The sequence below is a fragment of the Leucoraja erinacea genome, chromosome 14 (genome assembly GCF_028641065.1).
Source record: "Leucoraja erinacea ecotype New England chromosome 14, Leri_hhj_1, whole genome shotgun sequence".
NCBI lineage: Eukaryota > Metazoa > Chordata > Chondrichthyes > Rajiformes > Rajidae > Leucoraja > Leucoraja erinaceus.
In genome coordinates, this window is record NC_073390.1 from 33046138 (window position 1) to 33074080 (window position 27943).

Below are 27943 nucleotides of genomic sequence, written 5' to 3' on the forward strand. Positions count from 1 at the left end.
AAGAAGGTCGCACCCCGTCCGAATGTGATGGCCCAGGAGGGTTCCAGCAGTGGGGGGCGACCGGCGGCACCTGGACCGCACTCGCTGCGGTCCACAGTCACCGACGCAATTTCTGCTGAGCCAAGCCCAACCTAGCAAGCTGCTCAGCTCGAACCACCGCAGCGGGTTGGAGGCAAGGCAAAGCAGAAGTCGGTCTGGCCGGTAGACCCCGATGAGTCCGGCACGGAAGACACACCGCCCGAGAGCGGCAAAGGTGACCGTTTGTCCCGCATGGAGCGGTTGATGGAGCAAATGCTCCAGCGGGACTTGCTCCGGGAGATGGGGCAAGCCCGCCAAGGGAGTGCATGCACACCCGCATCAGTGCAATTTCCAGCACTGACCATCGCATCTCCCTCAGCAGAGGGGAGCGCTGGTGACCAGGGCTGGGCTGGTCAAGAAGAGGGGTCTTTGGCTGAACACGACAGCAGTATGCTGGGGGTGCAGGAACAAGAAGAGCTGCTGGGAGTGGTAAACTGCTACGCTGTAACATCGCGAGCGAGACAGCCGTTGCTGTCCAAACTGGCGGCCAGTATTGACTACCTGTCCTTCAACCCACTACAAGAACAGGTAGTAAATGAGACGTTGGAATTATACACGCCCCCGGAGAATTTCATTTCATTCAATGTACCGGTTGTCAACAGCCAAATCTGGGGGTACATTGGGTTGGGCATACGAACCCAAGAGGTAAAACTCCAAAAAATGCTGAAGCTCCTGACGTTCCGTGGATGGGGTCTAAATACGCTCGTTCCGTGGATGGGGTCGAAATGACCAACAACCAGCAGGACACCCTGGCTCTACTGTGTAACACACAGTACAAAATAAATAGCCTGCGCAAAGAAGCAATAAGACCTGCCCTCAATCCCAAATTTGCAGGGTTGTGCAAATCTCCGACCACACAACCTCAAATCCTGCTATTTGGAAAGGACCTGTCGAAACAGGTAAAAGATCTGGATGAGGAGTCAAAAGCGCTTGGACTCATGAGGGCAGGCCTCGGAACGAGCAAGGCCACGCAACCCAGACGGCAGCACCCCTACGCATCCACCAGTAGGCGTCAACATCATGGTGCTGGTGAAAGCATGGGGCCCGCATATCATTCCCGGAGGTCTTTTTTAGGCCAGGGCCCAGAGCGGACCCCATGGAAGATGCGCCAACCCCACACAGCAACACCTCGACCGATGAAGAACCGGAAACCCAAGAAATGAACATTCTACCGGTAACCATGGAGGTAGGCGGGTCTGGTTCCTTCCAGAACATAAAAGGTGCAGGGCCTATAGAAACATATAAATTAGGTGCAGGAGTAGGCCATTCGGCCCTTCGAGCCTGCACCGCCATTCAATATGATCATGGCTGATCATCCAACTCAGTATTCCGTACCTGCCTTCTCTCCATACCCTCTGATCCCCTTAGCCACAAGGGCCACATCTAACAGGGGGAAGGTTACACCTGTTTTTGGAAGCATGGAGGGCTATCACTCTTGATAATTATATACTACAAAGTATTCAGGGATACAAAATTGAATTAATTCAAAAAAGTATGTCACCAGTTCAGCATGCACCCCACAGGGAGTTTACCCTCTCACAAAAAGAAAAATGCGAGGGACAGGCAGAACTGGTGAGATTACATACAAAAGTAGTCATAGAGAAATCGGAACATGACCCTTTGGAATTTGTATCAAATATCTTTACAAAAACCAAGAGAGATGGTGGATGTCGCATCATCATTGACTTGACGACACTGAATACTTTTGTCCAGTATATACATTTCAAAATGGAAACATTTGTTACTGCCAAACAATTGATTTCCAGAGGATACTTCATGGCATGCATCGATCTAAAAGATGCATACTATTCAGTACCCATTCATAAGGATCATCGTAGATACCTAAAGTTTAACTGGATGGGGCAACAATGGCAGTATAAAGTGTTGCCAAATGGACTAACATCAGCCCCAAGATTATTTACCAAGATATTAAAACCAGCCTTGGCAATACTAAGAAAACAAAAACATATTGTCATGGCATATCTTGATGACATTTTAATAGTGGGCAAAACCCTGGAATTAGCTAAGATCTGTTGGTCCACCCGTCACAGGCGAGAGTCATCCGTGCCATGACAGAATAAATCTGTTGGGTTGCAGAATTTAAAAAGACCATTATTGGACCTGGGACTATCAAACAGGACCATGGACATGATGACAGCATCTCACCGACAATCCACCAAGAAACAGTACCTCTCCAGCATCAGGAAGTGGGAAACATACTTTTCAAGAACTGGGGCGACATATAGAACAGCAACATGAACGTGCTGGAGTTCCTGTCCAGCCTTCACTACGATGAAGGTCTGAGTTACAGCACAATAAATCGTGCTAGGAGTGCGCTGTCAGCCTATCTATGGCAGGCAACAGGACAACAGTCCATATAGGATCAAATCCGCTGGTGGCCAAACTAATGAAAGGTATTTTTAATACCAACCCCCCTAGACCAACGTACACCCAGATATGGGACGTCAGTGTCGTCCTGTCATTTCTAAGGGGTTGGTCACCAGCCAGATCCCTGACTCTGGAACAGCTCACCCTGAAAACGGTAATGCTGATGGCTTTAGTCTCAGCCCAAAGGGTCCAATCTCTACACTACCTAATACTGGACAATATGGTCACATCAGCTGACCAAATTACATTCACAATCTGGGAGCTGGTCAAGCAGAGCAGACCGGGAACTTCAGGACTTACGATGGAATTCCGGGCGTACCCACCTGACCCCCTTTACGTGTCATGACACATCTGCTGCTATACCTTAGCACAACCAAAGCATTCCGAGGGAGAGAAAAGGCACTATGGGTCAGCTTCAAAAAGCAACATGGTCAGGTGTCGGTACAAACCATCTCAAGGTGGCTCAGACAGGTATTGGGAGCTGCTGGGTTGGATACTGACATTTTTAAATCTCACTCCACCAGGGCAGCAGCAACATCGGCGGCCAGCAATATGGAGGTGCCAATGGACCATATCCTGGCATCAGCGGGGTGGTCCATGGAAAGAACTTTCCAAACGTTCTATAACAAGCCGATTGCCAAACCTGCATTGTTTGCAGAAAGGATTTTAAATTCTGCAAATATATAATTTAAGCCCGGGGGAGCGTTATTTTCTTTGTTTAAAATAAATATAGTTATTGTTTTTAAAAACTGATTCATGTTTAATTACGGTAACATACTTCCTCCCTCGATGTCGGCAGTGAGTGAAGCATGGACTGTTACACGGCTTGAAATCACAGAGCTTTAAAATCTTCACGTCACCCACGTGACTCCGAAGTAAAATAGTAAGATTAAACGAGAACTTACCAGTTTGAAGTTTGATCTTTATTTTATGAGGAGTTACAATGAGGGATTACGTGCCCTCCGCTCCCGCCCTCAATTATAAAGGTCAACTGGTATCCTAGTTCTTCTTATCTTTACTATGTTTATTTCAATTATTATTTCAATTGTGTTCTGTGATTCCATACCGCTGCTTTGAAGAATTATGCGCATGCGTGCTGGCGGGGTCTTCACATAATCCCTCATCATAAAATAAAGATCAAAGTTCAAACTGGTAAGCTCTCATTTAATCTTACTATTGCCTTCTCCCTGCTAGGCTCCAGTACAAGCTGCTCTAAGCATCTATCACGGAGGCACACCACAATCTCCCTTTCTTGGGGGCCAGTAGCAACCTGATTTTCCCAGTCTACCTGCATGTTGAAATCTCCCATAACAATTGTAGCATTACCTTTACGACATGCCAATTTAAAATTTTGATTCAACTTGCACCCTATAATAATAATAATAATAATAATAATAATAATAAACTTTATTACGGACTCAAGGTCCAGACAAGGGGCAACATTACATTAAAAAATGCATTGCATATTAAAAAATATCATAAAGTACATATAAAATCTTAGTATATCACATAAAAGCATCATAAATTACATATTTTTTAAAACACAATACATAAATTAAATATCCAGATTAAAAGAATGATCATTGTCCTACAACGAGACAACGATATATCCAGGCTACTGTTTGGGAGCCTGTAGATAAGTTCCATTGGGGTCTTTTTACCCTTACAATTCCTTAGCTCTATCCATATTGACTCCACATCTCCTGTTTCAATGTCACCCCTTGCAATGGACTGAATTTCATTCCTCACCAACAGAGCTTCCCCACCCCCTCTTCCCACCTGTGTGACTTTTCGATAGGATGTATCCCCTTGAATATTCAGTTCCCAACCCTGGCCCTCTTGCAGCCATGTCTCTGTAATTCTCACAACATCATACTAACTGAGCCTCAAGCTCGTCCACTTCATTTCTTATACTTACACTTCAACCTTTCCTACACATGTACCTGTCCAAGTGGCTTTTAAATGCTGTTTTAGTATTAGCTTAAATTTGCTCTCTGGCAGCTCATTCTATATACGCTCTGAATGAAAAAGTTGTCTGTCAGGTTCATGTTAAATCTTGCCCCTCTCACCTTTAAACATATGTTCTCTTGTTTTTGATTCCCGTACCCTGGGTACAAGACGGTGTATTTAACCTATCAAATCCCCTCATGATTTTAGACATCTCTATAAGATCACCTTTCAGCCTCCTGTGCTCAAAGGAATAAGGTCATAGCCTGCCCAAACTCTCCCTATAATAAATCCCCTCAAGTCCTAGCAACATCCTCGTACATCTTCTCCGCACTCTTTCCTGCTCAATGGCATCATTCCTACAGCAGGGTGACCAAAACTGAAAATGGTGCTTCAAGTGTGGCCTCACTAACTTCTGTAACATAACATCCCAACCTCTCTGCTCGATACCCTGACTTACGGGCCTATCCCACTTAGGAGACCTCCACTGCGACTTTTGGTGACCTTAAACGACTTTTTTTTAAAAATCAAGGTTGCGGTGACCTACGACCTCCTACGACCTTCCATGGCTATGTGTACGACCTCCTACGACTATTAAGATGACCTCCTTCGACTGTTGAAGACTAGCTTTGACCACGTACGTTTTACTCGAGGATGGTCTCTGGCAAATCATTCTGAACCATGCAAGCAAGGAAGGAACTAGTTTGGAGGATGTTAGTAAAAACACAACTACTACTGTTTGCAGTAGCCCTTTTGCTTCAGCAGCCTTTTAAGAAAAGCAGGAAGGGGAAGAGCAAGGGTGAAGAGGAAGCACAAGAAGAGGTCTCAATGGGTGAATGGAGATGATGTGATGGACTGTCCCAGTACACCAGATGACTGAAAGAGAGTGCCGCTGGGCTTTGACAAGAGATGGAACTTTAAGCACACATGTGGGGCAGTGGATGGCAAACATGCCATTCTTGTCCCTGTCCCTGTACCCCTCATTTTCTTTTTCGTACAGGATGGCATTCTGCTGGAACCATTCCTCAAGGTCCCCTCCTGCTGCCTGGTGAAGGTGTAGGGCATAACCTTCCTCCAGCCCTCCCTCACCACCAATGGGGCATCTGCCTCTGCTGTGTCAGACACAGGAGAAAGGGCTGCTTTGCTGCCTTCAAATGAGGCAGTGAAGGATGGGGTGGTGGTGGGGACATATACTACCACCCTGGTCTCCTCCTCCAGGGGTCTCTCATGCAGGTCTACCTCCTCCTGCTACACTATCACCTCCTGTGGCATCACCTCCTGCCACTCCTCCTCCTGGGTGGGCAACTCCTGCATGGCAGGTTTTTAGGGTTGTGCCCTCCCCCTGCACTGCTGCCTTTTTGGTGCCATTTCTAAAACACAAGTCTCCTCTCCAAAAAACTCCCCAGCTATGAATGAACATGCCTTGGAGTGACTGAGATGACGTTCTGCTGTTTAAATAACCTTTTTTTTCTACTGACCTTTTTTTCACCCCTGAGCTATTATCTTCGACCACCTTTGACTACCTACGACTAGTGTCACAACCTAGTACGACCGACTTCGACTAGACCTAGGACTAATAAAATATTGATTTTTCCCACGGCGACCTATTTTTAGTCTTGGCCAATTTTTAACATCTTGAAAGATACGCCGCGACTTAGCTGAAGCCTCGACTACGCGGAGACCATTCTCGACCATGAAGGAGAGTGACGAAAACCTCCTACGACCTTGTGGCGACCTTCCTGTGAATGGGTCGCGGGCAAGGCCGCCAGAGGTCACGGTGGAGGTCTCCCAAGTGGGATGCCCTTTATGAAGGCCAATGTACCAAAAGGCTTCTTGGCCACTGTACCTGCCTGTGATGCCACTTTCAGGGAACTGTATATGTACTCCTAAATCCCTCTGCTCTGCAACACACCTCTGGGTCCTAACATTCACTGTGGTCCTGCCATGAGTTGACTTCTCAAAATGTAACACCTCGCACTTAGCCATTAGCCAACTTCATTAGCCATTCCTCAACCTACTTGCCCAGCTGATCAAGAGCCTGCTGTAATTATTGATAACCATCTTCACTATTCACAATACCACCTACTGTAATGTCAAACTTACTAATCATGCCTTATACATTCTCATCCAAATCATTAATGAAAATAATGAACAGCGATGTTTTGTACATGGGAGACGTGACCTCCCATGTACAAAACCATGTTGACTATTTCTAATCAGACCCTGTCTATCTAAATGCATATCTTATCCCTGTCTTCAAGAAGGAACTGCAGATGTTGGAAAATCGAAGTTACACAAAAATGCTGGAGAAACTCAGCGGGTGCAGCAGCATCTATGGAGCGAAGGAAATGGGTAATGTTTTGGGCCGAAACCCTTCTTCAGACTGAAGAAGGGTTTCGGCCCGAAACGTTACCTATTTCCTTCGCTCCATAGATGCTGCTGCACCCGCTGAGTTTCTCCAGCATTATTGTGTACCTTCTTATCCCTGTCTTATCCCTCAGAAACTTCTCCATTAACTTACCTACCGCAGCTATTAGGCTTACTGGTCAATAGTCCCTGAGGCACACCACTCATCACAGGCCTACAGTCTGAAAAGCAACCTTCCTATGCTTCCTACCACGAAGCCAATTTTCTATCCAGTCGGCTAGCTCTCCCTGGATCCAGTGTGATCTAACCTTCCAGAGCAGCCTACCAAGTGGAACCTCATCATAGGCCTTGCTGAAGTCCATATAGATAGCATTTACAACTTTGCCTTCATCAACGGTTTTGGTTACCTCTTCAAAAGAAACAATCAATTTGTGAGACATGATCTCCCACATAAAAAAACATGCTGACTATACCTAATCAGACCCTGTCTATTCAAATGCAAACATATCTTATCCCTCAGAATCTTCTCCATTAACTTACCTGCCACAGGCTCATTAGCCACAACATTAGCCATCCTCCAGTCATCCGGGACCTCACCCGTGTCTGATGATGATTTATGTTTCTCAACCAGGGCTTCTGCAATTTCTTCTCTAGCTTCTCACAGGGGCCTTGGATATATCTGATCAGGCCTGGTGGGTTTATTTACCTTCATACCCCGTAGGACGTCCAGTACCTACTCGACCATAATATGGATTGTCCTCAAGACATCTCCATTAACTGTCCTAAGTTTCCTAATGTTTACATTTTTCTCTACAGTAAAAATAAAGGGAAGATACTCATTGATGACCTTGCCCATCACCTGCGGTTCCACACGTAGATGACTGCTTTGGTTTCTGTGGTTATTCTCTCCCTAGTTCTCCTCATTCCCTTAATCTCTTTGGATTTCTCTTAATATTATCAGCCAGATCTACCTCCTATCCCCTTTTAACCATATAACCATATAACAATTACAGCACGGAAACAGGCCATCTCGGCCCTACAAGTCCATGCCGAACAAATTTTTTTCCCCTTAGTCCCACCTGCCTGCACTCGTACCATAACCCTCCATTCCCTTCTCATCCATATGCCTATCCAATTTATTTTTAAATGATACCAATGAACCTGCCTCCACCACTTCCACTGGGAGCTCATTCCACACCGCCACCACTCTCTGCGTAAAGAAGTTCCCCCTCATATTACCCCTAAACTTCTGTCCCTTAATTCTGAAGTCATGTCCCCTTGTTTGAATCTTCCCTATTCTCAAAGGGAAAAGCTTGTCCACATCAACTCTGTCTATCCCTCTCATCATTTTAAAGACCTCTATCAGGTCCCCCCTTAACCTTCTGCGCTCCAGAGAATAAAGACCTAACTTATTCAACCTATCTCTGTAACTTAGTTGTTGAAACCCAGGCAACATTCTAGTAAATCTCCTCTGTACTCTCTCTATTTTGTTGACATCCTTCCTATAATTTGGCGACCAAAATTGTACCCCATACTCCAGATTTGGTCTCACCAATGCCTTGTACAATTTTAACATTACATCCCAGCTTCTATACTCAATGCTCTGATTTATAAAGGCTAGCATACCAAAAGCTTTCTTTACCACCCTATCTATATGAGATTCCACCTTCAAGGAACTATGCACGGTTATACCCAGATCCCTCTGTTCAACTGTATTCTTCAATTCCCTACCATTTACCATGTACGTCCTATTTTGATTTGTCCTGCCAAGGTGTAGCACCTCACATTTATCAGCATTAAACTCCATCTGCCATCTTTCAGCCCATTTTTCCAAATGGCCTAAATCACTCTGTAGACTTTGGAAATCCTCTTCATTATCCACAACACCCCCTATCTTAGTATCATCTGTATACTTACTAATCCAATTTACCACACCTTCATCCAGATCATTGATGTACATGACAAACAACAAAGGACCCAACACAGATCCCTGAGGCACCCCACTAGTCACCTGCCTCCAACCCGATAAACAGCCATCCACCATTACCCTCTGGCTTCTCCCAATCAGCCACTGTTGAATCCATCTTGCTATTCCTGCATTTATACCCAACAGTTGAACCTTCTTAACCAACCTTCCATGAGGAACCTTGTCAAAGGCCTTACTAAAGTCCATATAGACAACATCCACTGCTTTACCCTCGTCAATTTCCCTAGTAACCTCTTCAAAAAATTCAAGAAGATTAGTCAAACATGACCTTCCAGGCACAAATCCATGTTGACTGTTCCTAATCAGACCCTGTTTATCTAGATGCTTATATATATTGTCTCTAAGTAACAGTCTTTTAGACTGACACTTCATTCACTTGGCCTTTCCAATTTCCTAAGAGTAGGTTATGTTTTGCCCTCTCCCTAGTAGGGCCCTCCACATACTGCCTAAGGAATCTTTCCTGAACATATTTAACACGTTCCATCCCATTCAAGTCTTTGGCCCTATTAGTCCTGCAGCTGGCTGCAATCTCCCAGCATATTTGCTCTGCTAATTCCCGTAAACTTTTAGGGGGCCCATAGTACACTCCCAATAAGGTGATCATCTCGTTTTTTTTCTCAGCTCCATCCATATAGCCTCACTGGACAAACCATCAGTTATGATAGCTTAGACTACTATTGCAACATTCTCCTTAATAAAGCAACTTTTACCCCCACCACTGTCTCGTCTGCAGCACCTTTCAATGGAACATTAAGCTGACAGATGGATCCCTCACTTAGCCCAGTTTCTGTAATAGCTATAATGTGCATGTACCTAACCATACTCCGAGTTTATCCACATTTTCTGTCAAGCCTCTCGCATTGAAATAGACACAACTTAAACCAACAGTCCTACCTCACTTTCTTCTGTGCTCCTGCCTATCCTGTCTACTTCTTTCATTGCCTTCCGTACTGCCCCAGAAAACATTCCCAATAGTAAAAAAATCTGAAATCCTGCACCAACAAATTTACCTATTCTATCTTCCTGTTCTTATCCTCATTAGCACGTGGCTCCAGGGACAATACGGAGAAAAATGTCCTCGAGGTCCTGCTTTTTAACCTTACGCCTAGCTCCCTGTATTCACTCTGCAGGATTGCATCCCTTTTCCTACCAATGTCATTTGTACCAACTTACATAATGACCTCCGGCTGCTCGCCCTCTCTCTTGAGAATATTGTGCAACCACTCTGAGATATGCTGAGTCCTAGCTCCAGGGAGCAAACAAACCATCCTGGAGTCTCTTGCTGTCACAGAAACACTTGGCTTCTTCCCTAACTAAGAGGTCTCCTATCACTATGGCTCTGCTTGTCTTCACCTTTCCATGCAGTACCTCAGTGTTGGCCCCAATGCCATAGACCTGACCTCTGCTACTCTCCTCTGACAAGTCATAGCCCCCAACAGTATCCAAAGGCACATACCTGTGGTCAAGGGGGAAATGCCACAGGGGATTCTGTACTCGGCCTGCTTCCTTTCCTGGTGGTCACCATCTACTTCCTGCCCGTACCCTAGGTATGACCACCTCACTGTACCACCTATCATTGATCTCAGTCTCCCAGATAATCCGCAGGTCATCCAGCCGCTGCGCCGGTTCCCTAAAACGGTCCATAAGCAGCTCGTGCAGGTGTAGCCCTCAAGGATACTGGAAGTCTTCCTGACTTCCCACATCCAGCAGGAATAGCATATAACTATTCTACAGTAACTGCCATCTGTACTGCTCTACGGCAAGAAAATATACGAAGGGAAAATAACATAGACTGGATTTTATCCCACCATCTGCTGAATACAGACTACGCTGAAGTCTCTCGAGCCAAAGCTTCACAATTTGCCCTCCACCCGGCTCTTGAATCTTAACACAACTGTTCCACTAGTGTATATCTTCCTTTTTATACGCCCAGTAGTAGCAGTCACCCTTAGATGCTTACTACTTTCAGCGGCAAAACTGATGATTTAGCCAAACCATCATCACATAAAATGTTTACTCACCAATAAGGTACACATTAATTCTATTGTATGTGAGCTATGAGAAAGTACAGCCATGTCTGCCGAGAAAGAGACCTAAAGCGCATTAGATCTGCCACTAACTTTGTGTGAGTTTTAGTTCTCAATTTGCTGGTCAATTTCTTTTGCTTGCTCATGTCCTCTATCAGTCTTTAGAATTTTTCCTGTTCTCTTTAAAGTTTAAATTTGCAGGTTGGAGACAATTGAAAATTATTTGAATACATTTGTCATCCAAATGACAATTAAGCAAAAGCTTCAGCAAAATAATTTATATTTCTTTAGAAAATTATAGAGTAATTAAATTAATTCAATTTCTGATTATTAATTTTGGCAAATGCCTTTTGTATTAATCTTTTCCATTTTTGATTTTAGGTCTAAGGGGTAACCCAGGTGCTAATGGACTCCCAGGTGCTAAGGGAAGTTCAGGTGTTCCTGGTCAATGTCCCGCTGAATGCCAGAGCATAAAAGGAGATCCAGGACAGAAAGGAGATACAGGTTCCAGTGGTCCAAAGGGAGATATGGGTGAAGTTGGCTTGTCGGGACAACCTGGCCTCAAAGGTGAAACAGGAAGCACTGGCTTTAAAGGAGACACGGGTGTTGAAGGAGTGAAAGGTAGCAAAGGGGAACTAGGTTCATGTGACTGTGTAGATGGAGTAAAAGGCGAACCTGGCAGTACTGGACCAACTGGACCTGGAGGAATCAAAGGAGATCAAGGGCCAGCGGGTGAGGAGGGAAAAACTGGCGAAAAAGGAGCCAGAGGTGAACAGGGCAATGAGGGTGAAGAAGGACCTCCTGGCCCATGTGCTCCTACCATCCAATCAGCTTTTTCTGCTGGACGAAATGTCGAAGATGGGTTACCAAATCCGTTTTTCCCCATACCATTCACGGTAATTTTCTACAACAGACAGGGACACTTTAATCCTACAGTTGGAGTTTACATAGCCCCAGTCAATGGGACATATGAATTTAGTTACCATTTGTCAATACAAACAAATCCAATTAAACTCGGATTATTTAAAAATCGTAAATTAGTTATCAAGACATCTAGCAAAGCTACCCAGGGTCAAGCTTCCCAAACTGTGATATTACATCTTACTGCAAGGGACAAGATATGGTTACAAGTGAAGGATTCTAGTTTCAATGGTGTCTCCGCAGATCAGGATACTGACAGCACGTTCAGCGGCTTTCTCCTTTATCCTGATTCCTGTTTACCAGTAATTTCCAGGGCGTTAGGCCCAGCTACGGATCAAACTGATTACTACAATCCCTATTTTGATTATGAACCCCCAACATCTCCTGCAGATGATGGCTCGGGTTCTGGTACTGGCTCTGGCTCCAACTACGTTCCTGATTCTGGTTCTTCATTTGAGCCCAGTCCTCCTAATGCCAATGAAGCCCCATCATAGAGGCAAAAAACATTTAAAATTCCATTGAATCCAAAGTGAATACATATGCCCACCAGCTTTAAGCCTGACTATTTTCAGCTGTAATCACCAATCAGGCTAACTAGTTCATAAAGGAAGCATCCAAAATATTGATTTAAATATGCTGTAAAATCATGAGCCAAGGCTTGTAGTTTTTTTTTTGTGTTATGCTATACTTCTAACAAACCGTTATTACTGTTTGATAACTAGGAATGAAAATAGCAATTCTTTCTTGTACCTCTGAATTCTGGCAACTATAATTTTTCTTTTATATTCATAAATTTGAGAATCTAAAGACAAGTCACATTTCAGGTATGTTGAGTGATGCTTTAATGGTTGGTTCTTTTTTATGATTGCACTCACATACCTATTGGAGAAACATTTTCTTCACCAACAGTGTGCGTTTAGCTGTTAGGTGAAGGTGTCTGGGTGAAAGTCATAAACTGGACCAAATGCACCATCAAAATGTACCAGCTGCCATATGTAGGTAGGAAGTGGTTCAGACACTGCTCATCCTACCTAGGACATGTTTCTTTAAGAAAATGTACCAATTAGAATAAAATTCTGAAAATATGAGTTTGTGTCATTTTGTTTCTTGAGGGCATACTAGCTCAATTTTTCATGTGTTAATAATATTAGCTTGAAACTTGCAATGCCATCAGATATGTTCAAATCAAATTCTGCTGTCCACTTCAAATTCTTTGTTTCAATTCAGATTAATCTTTTCCTCCATTCTAACAGAGGAGTTGGAACACAGGACTATGCTAGACCAGAAGAAAATTCAGCATTTAATTTATCAAAGTCGATTTCAATGTAAATCTTGTTGTTTAGTATCAATACCCTACAGTTGTTTTTGTCACAAATAGCTGATTTTATCATTTGATTTTTAACTTTTTAGACAATAGACAATAGGTACAGGAGCAGGCCATTTGGTCCTTCGAGCCAGCACCGCCATTCAATGTGATCATGGCTGATCATCCCCAATCAGTACCCCGTTCCTGCCTTCTCCCATATTCCCTGACTCCGCTATTTTTAAGAGCCCTATCTAGCACTCTCTTGAAAGCATCCAGAGAACCTGCCTCTGAGGCAGAGAATTCCACAGACTCATCACTCTCTGTGAGAAAAGTGTTTCCTCATCTACGTTCTAAATGACTTACTCCTTATTCTTAAACTGTGGCCCCTGGTTCTGGACTTCCCCAACATCGGGAACATGTTTCCTGCCTCTAGTGCGTCCAAGCCCTTAACAATCTTATATGTTTCCATGAGATTGCCTCTCGTCCTTCTAAACTCCAGAGTGCACAAGCCCAGCTGCTCCATTCTCTCAGCATATGACAGTCCTGCCATCCCGGGAATTAACCTTGAAAACCTACGCTGCACTCCCTCAATAGCAAGAATGTCCTTCCTCAAATTAGGGGACCAAAACTGCACACAATACTCCAGGTGTGGTCTCACTAGGGCTCTTTACAACTACAGAAGGACCTCTTTGCTCCTATATTTTTGATCTATCCAAATTACCATTTGACATTTCGGGAATCTTTTTTGGTAAATCTCTTCTGAAGTATCACCAAGGACTTTACATCTTTCCTAAACTGGATTCAATATTCCAGTTGGGGATGACCTAGCTTTTTTTCCCTTAAAATTCATTGTGCTACATGCTTGTAGTTCCTTGCTACATGCATCTGTTTATAAAAACACAGAATTTGTACATTAACTATTTTTTCAACTGCCACTTCCAATGTACTGTGCACACGTATCCTTAGGTGTCCCTATTATTGTGGTGATTTTACAACTGTATCCTCTAATGTATCTAATGTTTCCCTCTCTTAACATTCTTATCAAATTGTAACACTTTGAATTTCTCAGACATAGAAAGCACAGAATTCGAAAATTACATGCAGAAGAACTCATTGGCCAGTATGTAGTAAGATCAACAAGAAGTTGTGACTGGGGGAAATTCGGCAATTTGTTTTATGGAATAAAACTGAGCATATACAAGAGTGTCAGAGCAAGTATTTTTGCAGTGATCATCATGATTTAATAAGTTTTTATGGAAAAAAAAGATCAAATTAGAGAAAATATTCTGAATTGGGAGAAGCAAATGTAATGAAACTGAAAAGTGATATAGCAAATGTGGATTGCAAACAGCTATTTAAAAGTAAATCTGTAGTAAAAGTGAAAAGTAAGAGTAATTGAATGAGATCCAAAGTGTTTGGGGTAAATAAGATACCCCAAAGGGCTGAATATCAATTCTGGAGTTTTTTTTACATGGATAGAAAACATTCGGAGAGTTATGGGCCAAACATGGACAAATGGGACGAGCTTATAAGGGGCATCTTGGTCAGCATGGATGAGTTAGGCCAAAAAAACTGTTTTTGTGCTGTGTGACTTGATAACTCTGTGAAGCCCCTGGATGATAAGATGTTGTTAGAGCTCAATATTGCAGGAAGTCCAGAAGCATATAACAAGTGCCATGGTGAAATGAAAAGGAACATTAGTTTAGTTTAGAGATATATTGCGGAAACATGCCCTTTGGTCCACCGGGTCCGCACCGACCAGCGATCCCTGCACATTAACACTGCCCTATATACACTTGGAACAATTTTATATTTATACCAAGCCAATGATGCTACAAATCTGTACATCTTTGGAGTTTGGGAGGAAACCAAAGATCTTGGAGAAAACCCAAGCAGATCACGATGCAAATGTACAAACTCTGTACAGACAAGCACCCGTAGTCAGGATCGAACCCAGGTCTCTGGCGCTGTAACGCAGTAACACTACCGCTATAGCTATGGAAACTATGAGATTCAAAGAAGAGGAAGTACTGACACTTTTGAGAAATATAAAAGTGGATAAGTCTCCAGGTCCGGACAGGATATTCCCTAGGACATTGAGGGAAGTTAGTGTAGAAATAGCAGGGACTATGACAGAAATATTTCAAATGTCATTAGAAATTTGAATAGTGCCGGAGGATTGGCGTACTGCGCATGTTGTTCCATTGTTTAAAAAGGGGTCCAAGAGTAAACCTAGCAATTATAGACCTGTTAGTTTGACATCAGTGGTGGGCAAATTAATGGAAAGGATACTTAGAGATAATATATATAAGCATCTGGATAAACAGGGTCTGATTAGGAACAGGCAACATGGATTTGTGCCTGTAAGGTCATGTTTGACTAATCTTCTTGAATTTTTTGAAGAGGTTACTCGGGAAATTGATGAGGGTAAAGCAGTGGATGTTGTATATATGGACTTCAGTAAGGCCTTTGACAAGGTTCCTCATGGAAGGTTGGTTAAGAAGGTTCAATGGTGGAGTAGCAAGATGGATTCAACAGTGGCTGAATGGGAGATGCCAGAGAGTAATGGTGGATGGTTGTTTGTCAGGTTGGAGGCCAGTGACTAGTGGGGTGCCACAGGGATCTGTGTTGGGTCCACTGTTGTTTGTCATGTACATCAATGATCTGGATGATGGTGTGGTAAATTGGATTAGTAAGTATGCAGATGATACTAAGATAGGAGGGGCTGTGGATAATGAAGTAGATTTTCAAAATCTACAGAGAGATTTATGCCAGTTGGAAGAGTGGACTGAAAGATGGCAGATGGAGTTTAATGCTGATAAATGTGAGGTGCTACATCTTGGCAGGACAAATCAAAATAGGTCGCCTAATTATAGGAAGGATGTCAACAAAATAGAGAGAGTACAGAGGAGATTTACTAGAATGTTGCCTGGGTTTCAGCAACTAAGTTACAGAGAAAGGTTGAACAAGTTAGGGCTTTATTCTTTGGAGTGCAGAAGGTTAAGGGGGGACTTGATAGAGGTCTTTAAAATTATGAGAGGGATAGACAGAGTTGACGTGGATAAGCTTTTCCCACTGAGAGGAGGGAAGATGCAAACAAGGGGACAATACTTGAGAATTAAGGGACAGAAGTTTAGGGGTAACATGAGAGGGAACATCTTTACTCAGAGAGTGGTGGCTATGTGGAATGAGCTTCCAGTGAAGGTGGTGGAGGCAGGTTCGTTTTTATCATTTAAAAATAAATTGGATAGTTATATGGACGAGAAAGGAATGGAGGGTTATGGTCTGAGCGCAGGTATATGGGACTAGGGGAGAATACGTGTTCGGCACGGACTAGAAGGGTCGAGATGGCCTGTTTCCGTGCTGTAATTGTTATATGGTTATTATATGGCTATACCACCATGTAAAATGAAACATGAAAAAAGAGGTAATCTAAGGATGCGAAGAGCAATGGGCAACTAAGAAAAGAGAGAGGGGCTTATTGTCTCCGTTTTGGTCTCCTAATTTGAGGAAGGACATCCTTGTGATTGAGGCAGTGCAGCGTAAGTTCACGAGATTGATCCCTGGAATGGCGGGACTGTCATATGAGGAAAGATTGAAAAGACTAGGCTTGTATTCACCAGAGTTTAGAAGGATGAGGGGGATCTTATAGAAACATATAAAATTATGAAAGGACTGGACAAGCTAGATGCAGGAAAAATGGTCCCAATGTTGGGCGAGTCCAGAACCTGTCTGAATAAAGGGAAGGCCATTTAAGACTGAGGTGAGAAAAAACGTTTTCACCCAGAGAGTTGTGAATTTGTGGAATTCCCTGCCACAGAGGGCAGTGGAGGCCAAATCACTGGATGGATTTAAGAGAGAGTTAGGTAGAGCTCTAGGGGCTGGTGGAATCAAGGGATAATGGGAGAAGGCAGGCACGGGTTATTGATTGGGGACGATCAGCCATGATCACAATGAATGGCGGTGCTGGCTCGAAGGGCCGAATGGCCTCCTCCTGCACCTATTTTCTATGTTTCTATTGGGGATCAAGTTTAACTTGCATATAAGGCAGGGGATCTAGCAACATTAATGATTATTTCAAGTGTACAAAAAAAGGGTACATTATAGTTTGATCACACAACCCAACCAAATCCCCATTGATTTTATCAATGCTACACACTGCCTTGGGAATGCAGCCAACATAATTAAAGACCATTCCCTCTTCCCAGTTCTGCCTTCGAGCAGGAGATACAAAAGATTAAAAGCACATGCCCGCCAAATTCAAGAAATGCTTTTTATACTACCAGACTACAGATCTATCCTCCTATAAACTAAGAATGCAGCCATGATCTCCCAACCTATCTCATTGTGGCCCTTGTGCTTTTTTAGTTCTTAGCACTTTCTCTATAACTGTAACACTGTCACACTCCAACACCATGTTTTGCAATCTTGTATTTTTCTCCTTGCGCTAGCTGTTGCAATAGCACTTGATTCGACACCTATAATATGATATGACCAGATAGCTTGCAAAAGATTTTTTCAATGTATCTCAGTACATGTGACAATAATAAAACAACAGCAGTTAACTACTAATTTATTAAGAATTAAGAATTAGATTAAGAATTAGACTGGCGGAAAGGCCCAAAGAGGATACTCTGAAGCCTTGAGCTTCAGGTTTAGTTTAGGTCAGAGATACAGCGTGGAAGCAGGCCCTTCGGCCCACCGTGTCTGCGCCGACCAGCAGTCCCCGTACACTACCAGTATCCTACACACTAGGGACAATTTGCCATTTACAGAAGACAATTCTCCTTTAGGAAAGAGATGAGGAGAAATGGCTTTAGTCAGAGGCTGGTGAATCTGTGGAATTCTTTGCCACAGAAGGCTGTGGAGGCCAAGCCAATGGATATTTTTAAGGCAGAGATAGATAGATTCCTGATTAGTACATGTGTTAGAGGTTATGGGGAGAAGGCATGAGAATGGGGCTAGGAGGGAGTGATAGATCATCATAATCAAACGGCGGAGTAGACTTGATGGGCTGAATGGCTTAATTCTACTACCACATGACTGTGAACTGAATTTTCGCCAGATGCAATAATTCAAATACTAGATGGCCCCCGTGCAGCCTAGAGCAAATGAATCATAACAATGAGCCAAAAAACATTAATCTTTAAATATATTTATAGACAAAAAATATTTAAAGCCGAAGGAATGAGCTCTAGGTGCAAAGCCTTCCATGTAATAATGTGAGTGCTCATTGGAGAGATTCCCAATGTCTAAATGTTGTTTGAACTGTAGGCTGTTCTTTTGCTGACTTCAATGTTGCCATGTTCAATACATAGGCTGCAGGTAAGTTGTGCTTTTATACATCAATGTATGGTTGTAGCTGAAGGACCCTGTCACACACATTACTATTTGGCATGGTGAAATAGTCACTACACAGTAAAACTCTAATAATCCAGCACATTGGGGACTTTGCTGTTGCTAGACAGATAGATTTTATAGATTGTTGAATGTTATTTCTATTACTAGTTTGACACCACTTTTAATTTGCCTTCTTTAAAATAATAAGTTTTCAAGTGAACCCAGAAAGTCAAAATGAATCACAGAACAGTTTTAGCACTGGAACAAGGCCTTTGATCCACAATGTCTCTGCCGAAAATGATGCCTGCTTAAACTAATCCCTTCTGCCTGCATGTGATCCATATCCCTCTATCCCTGCATATTCATGTGGCTATCTAACAGGATCTTAAACACCACTATCATATCTGCCTCCACCATAGAAAAATAGAAAATAGGTGCAGGAGGAGGCCATTCGGCCCTTCGAACCAGCATCGCCATTCATTGTGATCATGGCTGATTATCCCCAATCAATAACCCATGCCTGCTTTCTCCCCATATCCCTTGACTTCACTAGCCCCTAGAGCTCTATCTAACTCTCTCTTAAATCCATCCAGTGATTTGGCCTCCACTGCCCTCTGTGGCAGGGAATTCCATAAATTCACAACTCTCTGGGTGAAAATGTTTTTTCTCACTTCAGTCTTAAATGACCTTCCCTTTATTCTAAGACTGTGGCCCCCTGGTTCTGGACTGGCCCAACATTGGGAACATTTTTCCTGCATCTAGCTTATCCAGTCCTTTTATAATTTTATATGTTTCTATAAGATCCCCCTCATCCTTCTAAACTCTGGTGAATACAAGCCTAGTCTTTTCAATCTTTCCTCATATGACAGTCCCGCCATCCCAGGGATCAATCTAGTGAACCTACGCTGCACTGCCTCAATCACAAGGATGTCCTTCCTCATATTAGGAGACCAAAACTGTACACAATACTCCAGATGTGGTCTCACCAGAGCCCTATACAACTGCAGAAGAACCCCTTTATTCCTATGCTGAAATCCTCTTGTTATGAAGGCTATAATTCTATTAGCTTTCTTCACTGCCTGCTGTACCTGCACGCCAACTTTCAGTGACCGGTGTACAAGGACGCCCAGGTCTCGCTGTACCTCCCCCTTACCTAACCTAAACCCATTGAGATAATAATCTGCCCCCTTGCTTTTGCTGCCATCATCACTGGCAGCTCGTTCCAGGCACCCACGACCCTCTAAAACATTGCCATACACATCTCCTTTAAATAGTCTTCATCTGACCTGAAAGCCAATCCCTCTAGTCTGACATTTCCACCCTGGGAAATAGACTATCCTATCTACACTTTACATAATTTTATGAACATCTATTAGTTCTCCCATCAGCCTCCCATGCTCCAGATAAAACAATCCAAATTTGTTCAATCCCTTATAGTGAATATCCTCGCTCAGTTTTACTTCTTTTCAATGCCAGCTGTATAAGGTCTGAAGCTTACACTCTAAACTCAAAGGAATTTGTCAGCCCTTCTGTTTAATAGCTTTCAGAACTCGACAGGTGCTGTTGTTTACTGGAGCTTGCTTGAGCTACATAACTTTACTAGTGCATCCTAGTAGTCTCCCTCCCAGTTTCCTACCAAAAGCACTCAGGATGCAGTCTTGGCGGTTCTCTGTGGCATCCATGAGCAAGAAGCAGGTCTTCTAGGGGGTTCCGTTCTTCACTTTCTCACCCATTGGGAGCACTGAGCAATCTCCGAGCTACCACAGATTTTTAAACAATTTTATTCAGGTGTTTCAGGGATAGCAGCCAGTGATATCAACAAGAACTGGACTTCAAACTAGGACAAGGACAGCTGCATGATAAACACCACTGTCTATGACAAGAGCAGCCTACTTCAGATATAGAGTATGGAAACTAGCATGACCATGAGATGTTCTTATACGCTTTGACCAAACATGCACACATATAGTGCCATGTTAATAGGCCTATGTCAAACCAGGCACCAGGCATCTTCAGCTCAGATATTTTGCACCATTGTGACAGATCGAGGAATGTCGCAGATTGCTCACTTTACCACTTACATGGTTATAGGCATATTTGTTCCATCAATCAATATTTAGTTTTATGCAACCAGTCAGCTTCTCAACATAATTATGAATGTCTGGGCTTTTAGAATATTGATGTGAACTATGTTGTCTCAACAAAGGTACTTGATGGTTTTGTCAGTTAAGATGTGCTCTCATTTTAAATATGTAATTCTATGGAACCATTTGCCTACACTCAAATTATTTAATACAACTATGTAATTTTAATTGTAATTATAAAAATTGTATTCAATCACCTGCCGTTATCATTGTTCTTGAAGAGTATAGACTGTCCCAGGAGATTCTTCCACCAGTTCTCCTTTTGAATGTCTGCTTGGGCTAAATAAAGTCTCTGTGAAGCTCATTCAAAATCACAACACCATCCAATTTCCATTAATACAGCACCCATTCATTTGTTCTGCAGTACCCTTCTGCAGCAGTGGAATGGCATGTGACAATTTGCACAACATCAATAGGGATAACAGCACTGACACCAGCAACTGGAGTTTCACTATGTTTTTAACAGGAAAAAATTGAGAACATTTTTCAGTGAACCTTGTAATTTAAGTTCTCTCTCTATATGAACTTTTACAAGTTACATCAAAGAAACTAGCATGCTGTTTTAGCACCAAGAAAAAACCATGGGGCAATCTGTATACAATTGTTTTTTGGAGGAGACATTAAATCATCTTGGCCTCCCAAGCAAAGTGATTTTGAGGATATTTATCCAAAAACCAACATTACAAAACAATATTGTATTAAGGTGGTTACATTGGTCTTTTCATGAGCTCACTGTAAAGAAGTTGCTTCATATGTTTTCTAAATTACATCAATAATACGTCAGACTTTTGGAATAACTGAGACAATGAAAAAAATTCAGATCTTTCACAGAGGGAGAAATAGAATGTAGGGATTGGATTCTCAGTCAAAGGGAGAGAAAGGAATGGGATATAAGGAGAAAGGAAAACTGGGTAGTGCATTGAACTGTAATGTTCCTATGTGTGGAATTTTGAGCAGAGACAACCGTTTGGTTTTCAGTTTGCAAATGTAATTGACCTGTTGATTGTACTTTGCCGAACCTTCCTTTCAAAATTGGAAAAGTAGGTGAAATTTAGAATCGCAGTTCATTTGATATTGACTCTTGTACTCCATCAACAAAATCAAAGTCTGTCTCCTTCTCCCACTAATATCTCACCCCTCTGCTCTTAAATTCTAATGGGAGCAGTCTGAGTATCGTTGGGAATACTGAACAAATGCAAGGCATCTGATTTGGGTTTTGACAACTAAATCCATGAAATTATGAATTCATTGGTAAAATGTAGAAGTAACAAGTGCCTTGATTGATCATGCAAGTGACAGTGTTACTTTCTTTATTGGATATAATAATAATATAATAAACTTTATTACGGACTCGAGGGGCAACATTACATTAAAAAACAAATGCATTGCATATTAAATATCATAAAGTACATATAAAATCTTAGTATATCACTTATAAAAGCATCATAAATGATATATATATTTTAAAACCACAATAAATAAGTTAAAAATCCAGATTAAAAGAATGATCATTGTCCTAGAACGAGACAACAATACCAGTGTCTCCACAGCTGGGATTCGTAGCGTGTAGTGCTAACCCTTATGTTTGACAAGGCCACAATAATCACATTTTTAGAGTAATTCATCCTGCAAATGAATTTATACATGTGATGTCTTAGGATAGCTTCTAAAGTACTGACTCCTGCAGCCACAAACATATTACTGGCACTACACCATCTAGGTTTCCTTAGCAGTGTTCTTAGCGTTATATGCCACCTTTAGTCTCTGCATACTTGTCTTTCCATAGTTCGACCACAGGTGCGCAGTGTAGAGTGGTGTGCGGTATGCTCTAAATAGCGACATCTTCACCACATCTGCACACGCACCAAATTTACGCAAGAGAATATTTGCCTGTACATACAGCATGCGTCGTTGCCTATAAATATCCTCATCATCTGTCATTTGTTCTGTAATAATATGCCCTAGATATTTTACCTTATTACAGACACTAAGATTATTGTCAGACAATTTAAAATCAGGAAATTTTAGACATTTATCCTGTTTGGTTCTACAGATCATAACAGCACTCTTACTAGCATTATATTTAATGTCATGTTCCACACCATACACAGAACATATAGTAAGGAGCTGCTGGAGACCAGCGCTAGATGGACTAAAAACCACAAGATCATCTGCATACATAATATGGTTCACTAAAATATTACCAATCACGCACCCAGTGTTACAGGCTTTCAATTGTTTAGACAGATCATCAATATAGAGATTAAAAAGGACTGGGGACAAAATTCCCCCTTGTCTAACACCATTGCTAACCCCAAATGGGGCTGATTGTCCCATTTTATTTGCATAGTCTGGTGGGCATACCAGTAGGCCAGAATTCTAACAATGTATTTAGGCACCCCTCTTTGACTCATTTTACCAAACAGCTTTCTGTGATTAAAGTGGCAATATCTAATATTGAGTATTATTACTGACACTCATAACTTGGACACGCAGTAACGCAAACCATTTCAATTTTGAGGACAAAATGTTGGACCTGAAGAAGGGTCTAGACTCGAAATGTCGCCCATTCCTTCTCTTCAGAGATGCTGCCTGAATTACTCCAGCATTTTCCTCTATCTTCGATTTAAACCAGCATCTGCAGCTCCTTCCTACACATTTTGAACAGAGAAGTCTATCAACGTTCAAGCATTTCTCACTGACTTATCACAGATATGGGGGATTGCTGGAGAAAATCTTATTTTATGAGCCTAAACAACCGGGTGGATAATGACCAAAGTTGTCCATTATGCACTGACTAATAGTCCTCCAGAATTGACCAAAGGGTTCACAATAACAAGTGTACATGCACAGTCAAGGTAAATTGCAAAGACTACACAGATATTCAAACAAATTTCTGATACATGGACCGATCTGGTTGAATCATGAAGGGTTGCGAAGATGGGACAGTATCCTGAAAAGTCCTCAAAAATGTGCCATACCAGTTGGCATAGGGAAAGGTTGAAATTCAGATCAAAGACAAACTGGTGACAGCTGGCTGGGCACATCCACTACCCAACTCATTTATATCCACCCACTGGAATTGTGTCAGGAGTATTTATGTGTTTATTGTGGAATTTCTATTTTAATGTCCTGAGGCGCTGATTTGAGGCCCTTGACAGGACTTCTCCCAACCACAAACCCTCACATATTAATCAATAATGCTGTTTTGGTGTGGATAATTGCCCTGGTGAAGCATTTTTACTGGTAGCCAAGATTCAACCAGTGTAATTTCAATTCAATGTTTAAAAAATATTTAAAAACATTTGAATTAAATAAATGTAGACAGAGATATTTGTCACAAAAGCTCACCATCTTGATATAATTACGGCAGTAATGAAGATCAGGAGTAACTTTGAATGGCCTCTCTCTACCCTTACACCCAGTTGGTAGACAGAGCTCTGAGATCATCAAGGCTCTGCAATAATTTAAATAAACAGATTATTAAAAGAGGCTTTATTTATAATGTAGGGTTGTAACCTTGGACAGGATTTTCTTGTATTACATTACATTACTCCTCATCACAGCTAGTAATCCGCTCAGATACTGATTCCTGGCAGATACAATTTTGTCCAATTGCTGTCCTATTGCAGTCAGTGTAGTACAAGACAAAGGCTCATCCTCTGACTTACCTAAATACCTAAAGAAGAAAACAGATTGCCAAGGGATTCTTCTTCAAGCATTTATTGGTTTTCCTCCCCAAGCTGAGGTCGACTGTCTAAGGTACCTTATCAAAAACTATCCAATTTTATTTAAACTATTTTTTAAACAAACTAGTAAATGGGTATCGTGCATAGGATTAAAAAAAACTATATTTGTATAACTGCTTAATTATTAGCAAGTTCAAAAAACAATGGAAAAATTATAAAAGGTTGAAAGATCTAAACTGGGTTATGTCAGAAAATGAAAGCTTAGTTATGATGTGTGTTTTGCCTACTCCTAGCAGAGAAGAATCATACCTCCATCTCGTTATCACAATGCTGTTGTCCAGCCAGCAAGAAAGTATCATTTATTGCCTTGTGGTGTATCAACAAGGACTCATTTTACTGGCTGATTTTATCTGGTGCTGTCAGAAGACATGCTACAGCTCTCATTGGAGAAGTACACATCTCCCACTGGTGGAAATCATGAAGGAGCATACATGAAGCAGGCACTGTTTTTAAATTTGGTTTTGGATTTTGGCGAACAAGACTTACAGCACCAGAAACCTTAGTTCAATCCGGACTCTGGGTGCTGCCTGTATGGAATTTGTACATTCTCCATGTGAACGTGTGGGTTTTCTACAGGTGCACTAGTTTTCTCCCACATTCCAAAGATGTGTAGGTTTGTTGATTAATTTGTTTCTGTCAATTGTCCTTAGTGTGTAGGGAACTAGTGTACGGGGATCGCTGGTCAGAGAGGACTCGATAGGTCAAAGTCATTCATTCACTGTTGTGCAAGCCAGTTGCCAGATCGTGTAAATGGCTGTAAAGCTGTATCTCTAAAAAAGATGTAAATGAGGAGAGATATCCACTAACTGCAGTGGTCCAGGATGTCCTCCATATAGGGGATTAATTTGCAGTGGAAAGAATTGTGAGGTGAACATCAAGATTGTAGCAGCAGGAAACTGGTTGCAGTGCGGCAAAATAAGTTTAAAAGACCTAACACGTGTAGTTAAGGTCAATTGCATCTCTACCTCAGCTCCCAATATCTGTTCTACCAGTTTGCACACTGTGCCATGGAATGCTGACTTTTTACTGATGTAAACACAATCTCCATCATCCATTACTGTTCCCTAACATTCATATATATCCACCTCATATTTTTTCCTGTCCTTTAGAATTTTCATGACAATATTCTAAGCTTCATACTCACATCTCACAACATGGTTAAAGGGCTTTTGCTCATGAATCATTAACATGTAGTATCAGCGGGAATACGATGTCTTATTTAGCAGATCCAGTGTCAATCATAATTGTACAATGAATGATCTCACCAATGAAATCTCCTGTCTGTGTACCAGATGAAATGTCTTTTAAATGTTGTTGATGGAGTAAATCAAGAACCAGAGACTGTAAGTTTAAGGTGAGTTGGGCAAGATTTAATACTAACTTGAGGGGCAACTTTTTCACCCAGAGGGTGATGTGTATATGGGATGAGCTGTCAGAGGAGGCAGTTGAAGCAGGTACTATAACAATACTTAGAAGACACTCGGACGGGTTTACAGATTGGCAAGATTTAGAAGGCTATTTGGTAAACATGTGAAAATGGGACTAGCTCAGATGGGACCATATAACCATATAACAATTTCAGCACGGAAACAGGCCATCTCGGCCCTACAAGTCCGTGCCAAACAATTATTTTCCCTTAGTCCCACCTGCCTGCACTCATACCATAACCCTCCATTCCCTTCTCATCCATATGCCTATCCAATTTATTTTTAAATGATACCATCGAACCTGCCTCCACCACTTCCACTGGAAGCTCATTCCACACCGCTACCACTCTCTGAGTAAAGAAGTTCCCCTTCAAGTTACCCCTGAACTTCTGTCCCTTAATTCTGAAGTCATGTCCTCTTGTTTGAATCTTCCCTATTCTCAAAGGGAAAAGCTTGTCCACATCAACTCTGTCTATCCCTCTCATCATTTTAAAGACCTCTATCAAGTCCCCCCTTAACCTTCTGCGCTCCAGAGAATAAAGACCTAACTTATTCAACCTTTCTCTGTAACTTAATTGTTGAAACCCAGGCAACATTCTAGTAAATCTCCTCTGTACTCTCTCTATTTTGTTGACATCCTTCCTATAATTGGGCGACCAAAATTGTACATCATACTCCAGATTTGGTCTCACCAATGCCTTGTACAATTTTAACATTACATCCCAGCTTCTATACTCAATGCTCTGATTTATAAAGGCTAGCATACCAAAAGCTTTCTTTACCACCCTATATATATGAGATTCCACCTTCAAGGAACTATGCATGGTTATTCCCAGATCCCTCTGTTCAACTGTATTCTTCAATTCCCTACCATTTACCATGTACGTCCTATTTTGATTTGTCCTGCCAAGGTCTAGCACCTCACATTTATCAGCATTAAACTCCATCTGCCATCTTTCAGCCCATTCTTCCAAATGGCCTAAATCACTCTGTAGACTTTGGAAATCCTCTTCATTATCCACAGTACCCCCTATCTTGGTATCATCTGCATACTTACTAATCCAATTTACCACACCTTCGTCCAGATCATTGATGCACATGACAAACAACAAAGGACCCAACACAAATCCCTGAGGCACCCCACTAGTCACCTGCCTCCAACCCGACAAACAGCCATCCACCATTACCCTATTTCTACACTAACTTCCCTCAATGTCCTAGGGAATATCCTGTCAGGACCTGGAGACGTATCCACTTTTATATTTTTCAAAAGAGTCAGTACTTCTTTTGCTTTGAAACTCATAGTATCCATAGCTACTCTACTAGTTTCCCTTACCTCACATAATTCAATATCCTTCTCCTTGGTGAATACCGAAGAAAATAAATTGTTCAATATCTCCCCCATCTCTTTTGGCTCTGCAGATAGCTGTCCACTCTGTCTCTCCAATGGACCAATTTTATCCCTCGTTATCCTTTTGCTATTAATATAGCTGTAGAAACCCTTTGGATTTACTTTTACTTTACTTGCCAAAGCAACCTCATATCTTCTTTTAGCTTTTCTAATTTCTTTCTTAAAATTCTTTTTACATTCCTTATACTCATCAAGCACCTCATTTACTTCATGCTACCTATAATTATTGTAGATCTCCCTCTTTTTCCGAACAAGATGTCCAATTTCCCTTGAAAACCAGGGCTCTTTCCAAGTTTTACTGTTTCCTTTCAACCGAACAGGAACATAAAGATTCTGTACTCTTAAAATTTCCCCTTTAAATGTCCTCCATTTCTCTTCTACATCCTTCCCATAAAACAAAATGTCCCAATTCACTCCTTTTAAATCATTTCGCATCTCATCAAAGTTAGCCTTTCTCCAATCAAAAATCTCAACCCTAGGTCCAGTTCTAACCCTCTCCATAATTATATTGAAACTAATGGTATTGTGATCACTGGACCGGATACATCTTGGTTGGCATGAACACGTTCGGTTTCCATGCTTTATTACTCTATGACTCTAGGCAAGTCAAAGAAAACTGCAAATCCAAGTGGCCACATATTCTGACAGGCCTGATTGGTACCAAAGTTGACATGGTAGACGGTTGTGGAAGGCAAGCTGGCCTTGTAACAAATTACAAGATTATCCAGCTGCCTGGTAGAATATTGGAAGGATCCAAAACAATTACAACATGTGGTGGTGGGAAGGCGTGTTTGAAAAATGTTGTACTGCTATGTTAAGCTTTGAGCAAAGTTTGTGAACTTCACTTATCA

The 27943-nt window shown here is 41.9% G+C and overlaps 1 protein-coding gene across 1 annotated transcript in view; it reads left to right on the forward strand.

Moving 5' to 3' along the window:
- Positions 1 to 12801, forward strand: part of LOC129703546 (complement C1q and tumor necrosis factor-related protein 9-like) — a 34412-nt gene extending 21611 nt beyond the window's left edge. The window contains 1 exon segment of the mRNA XM_055646114.1: positions 11176 to 12801. Coding sequence (XP_055502089.1) covers positions 11176 to 12209 — 1034 coding nt within the window. The 3' untranslated portion in view covers positions 12210 to 12801.
- The last annotated feature ends 15142 nt before the right edge of the window (positions 12802 to 27943 follow it).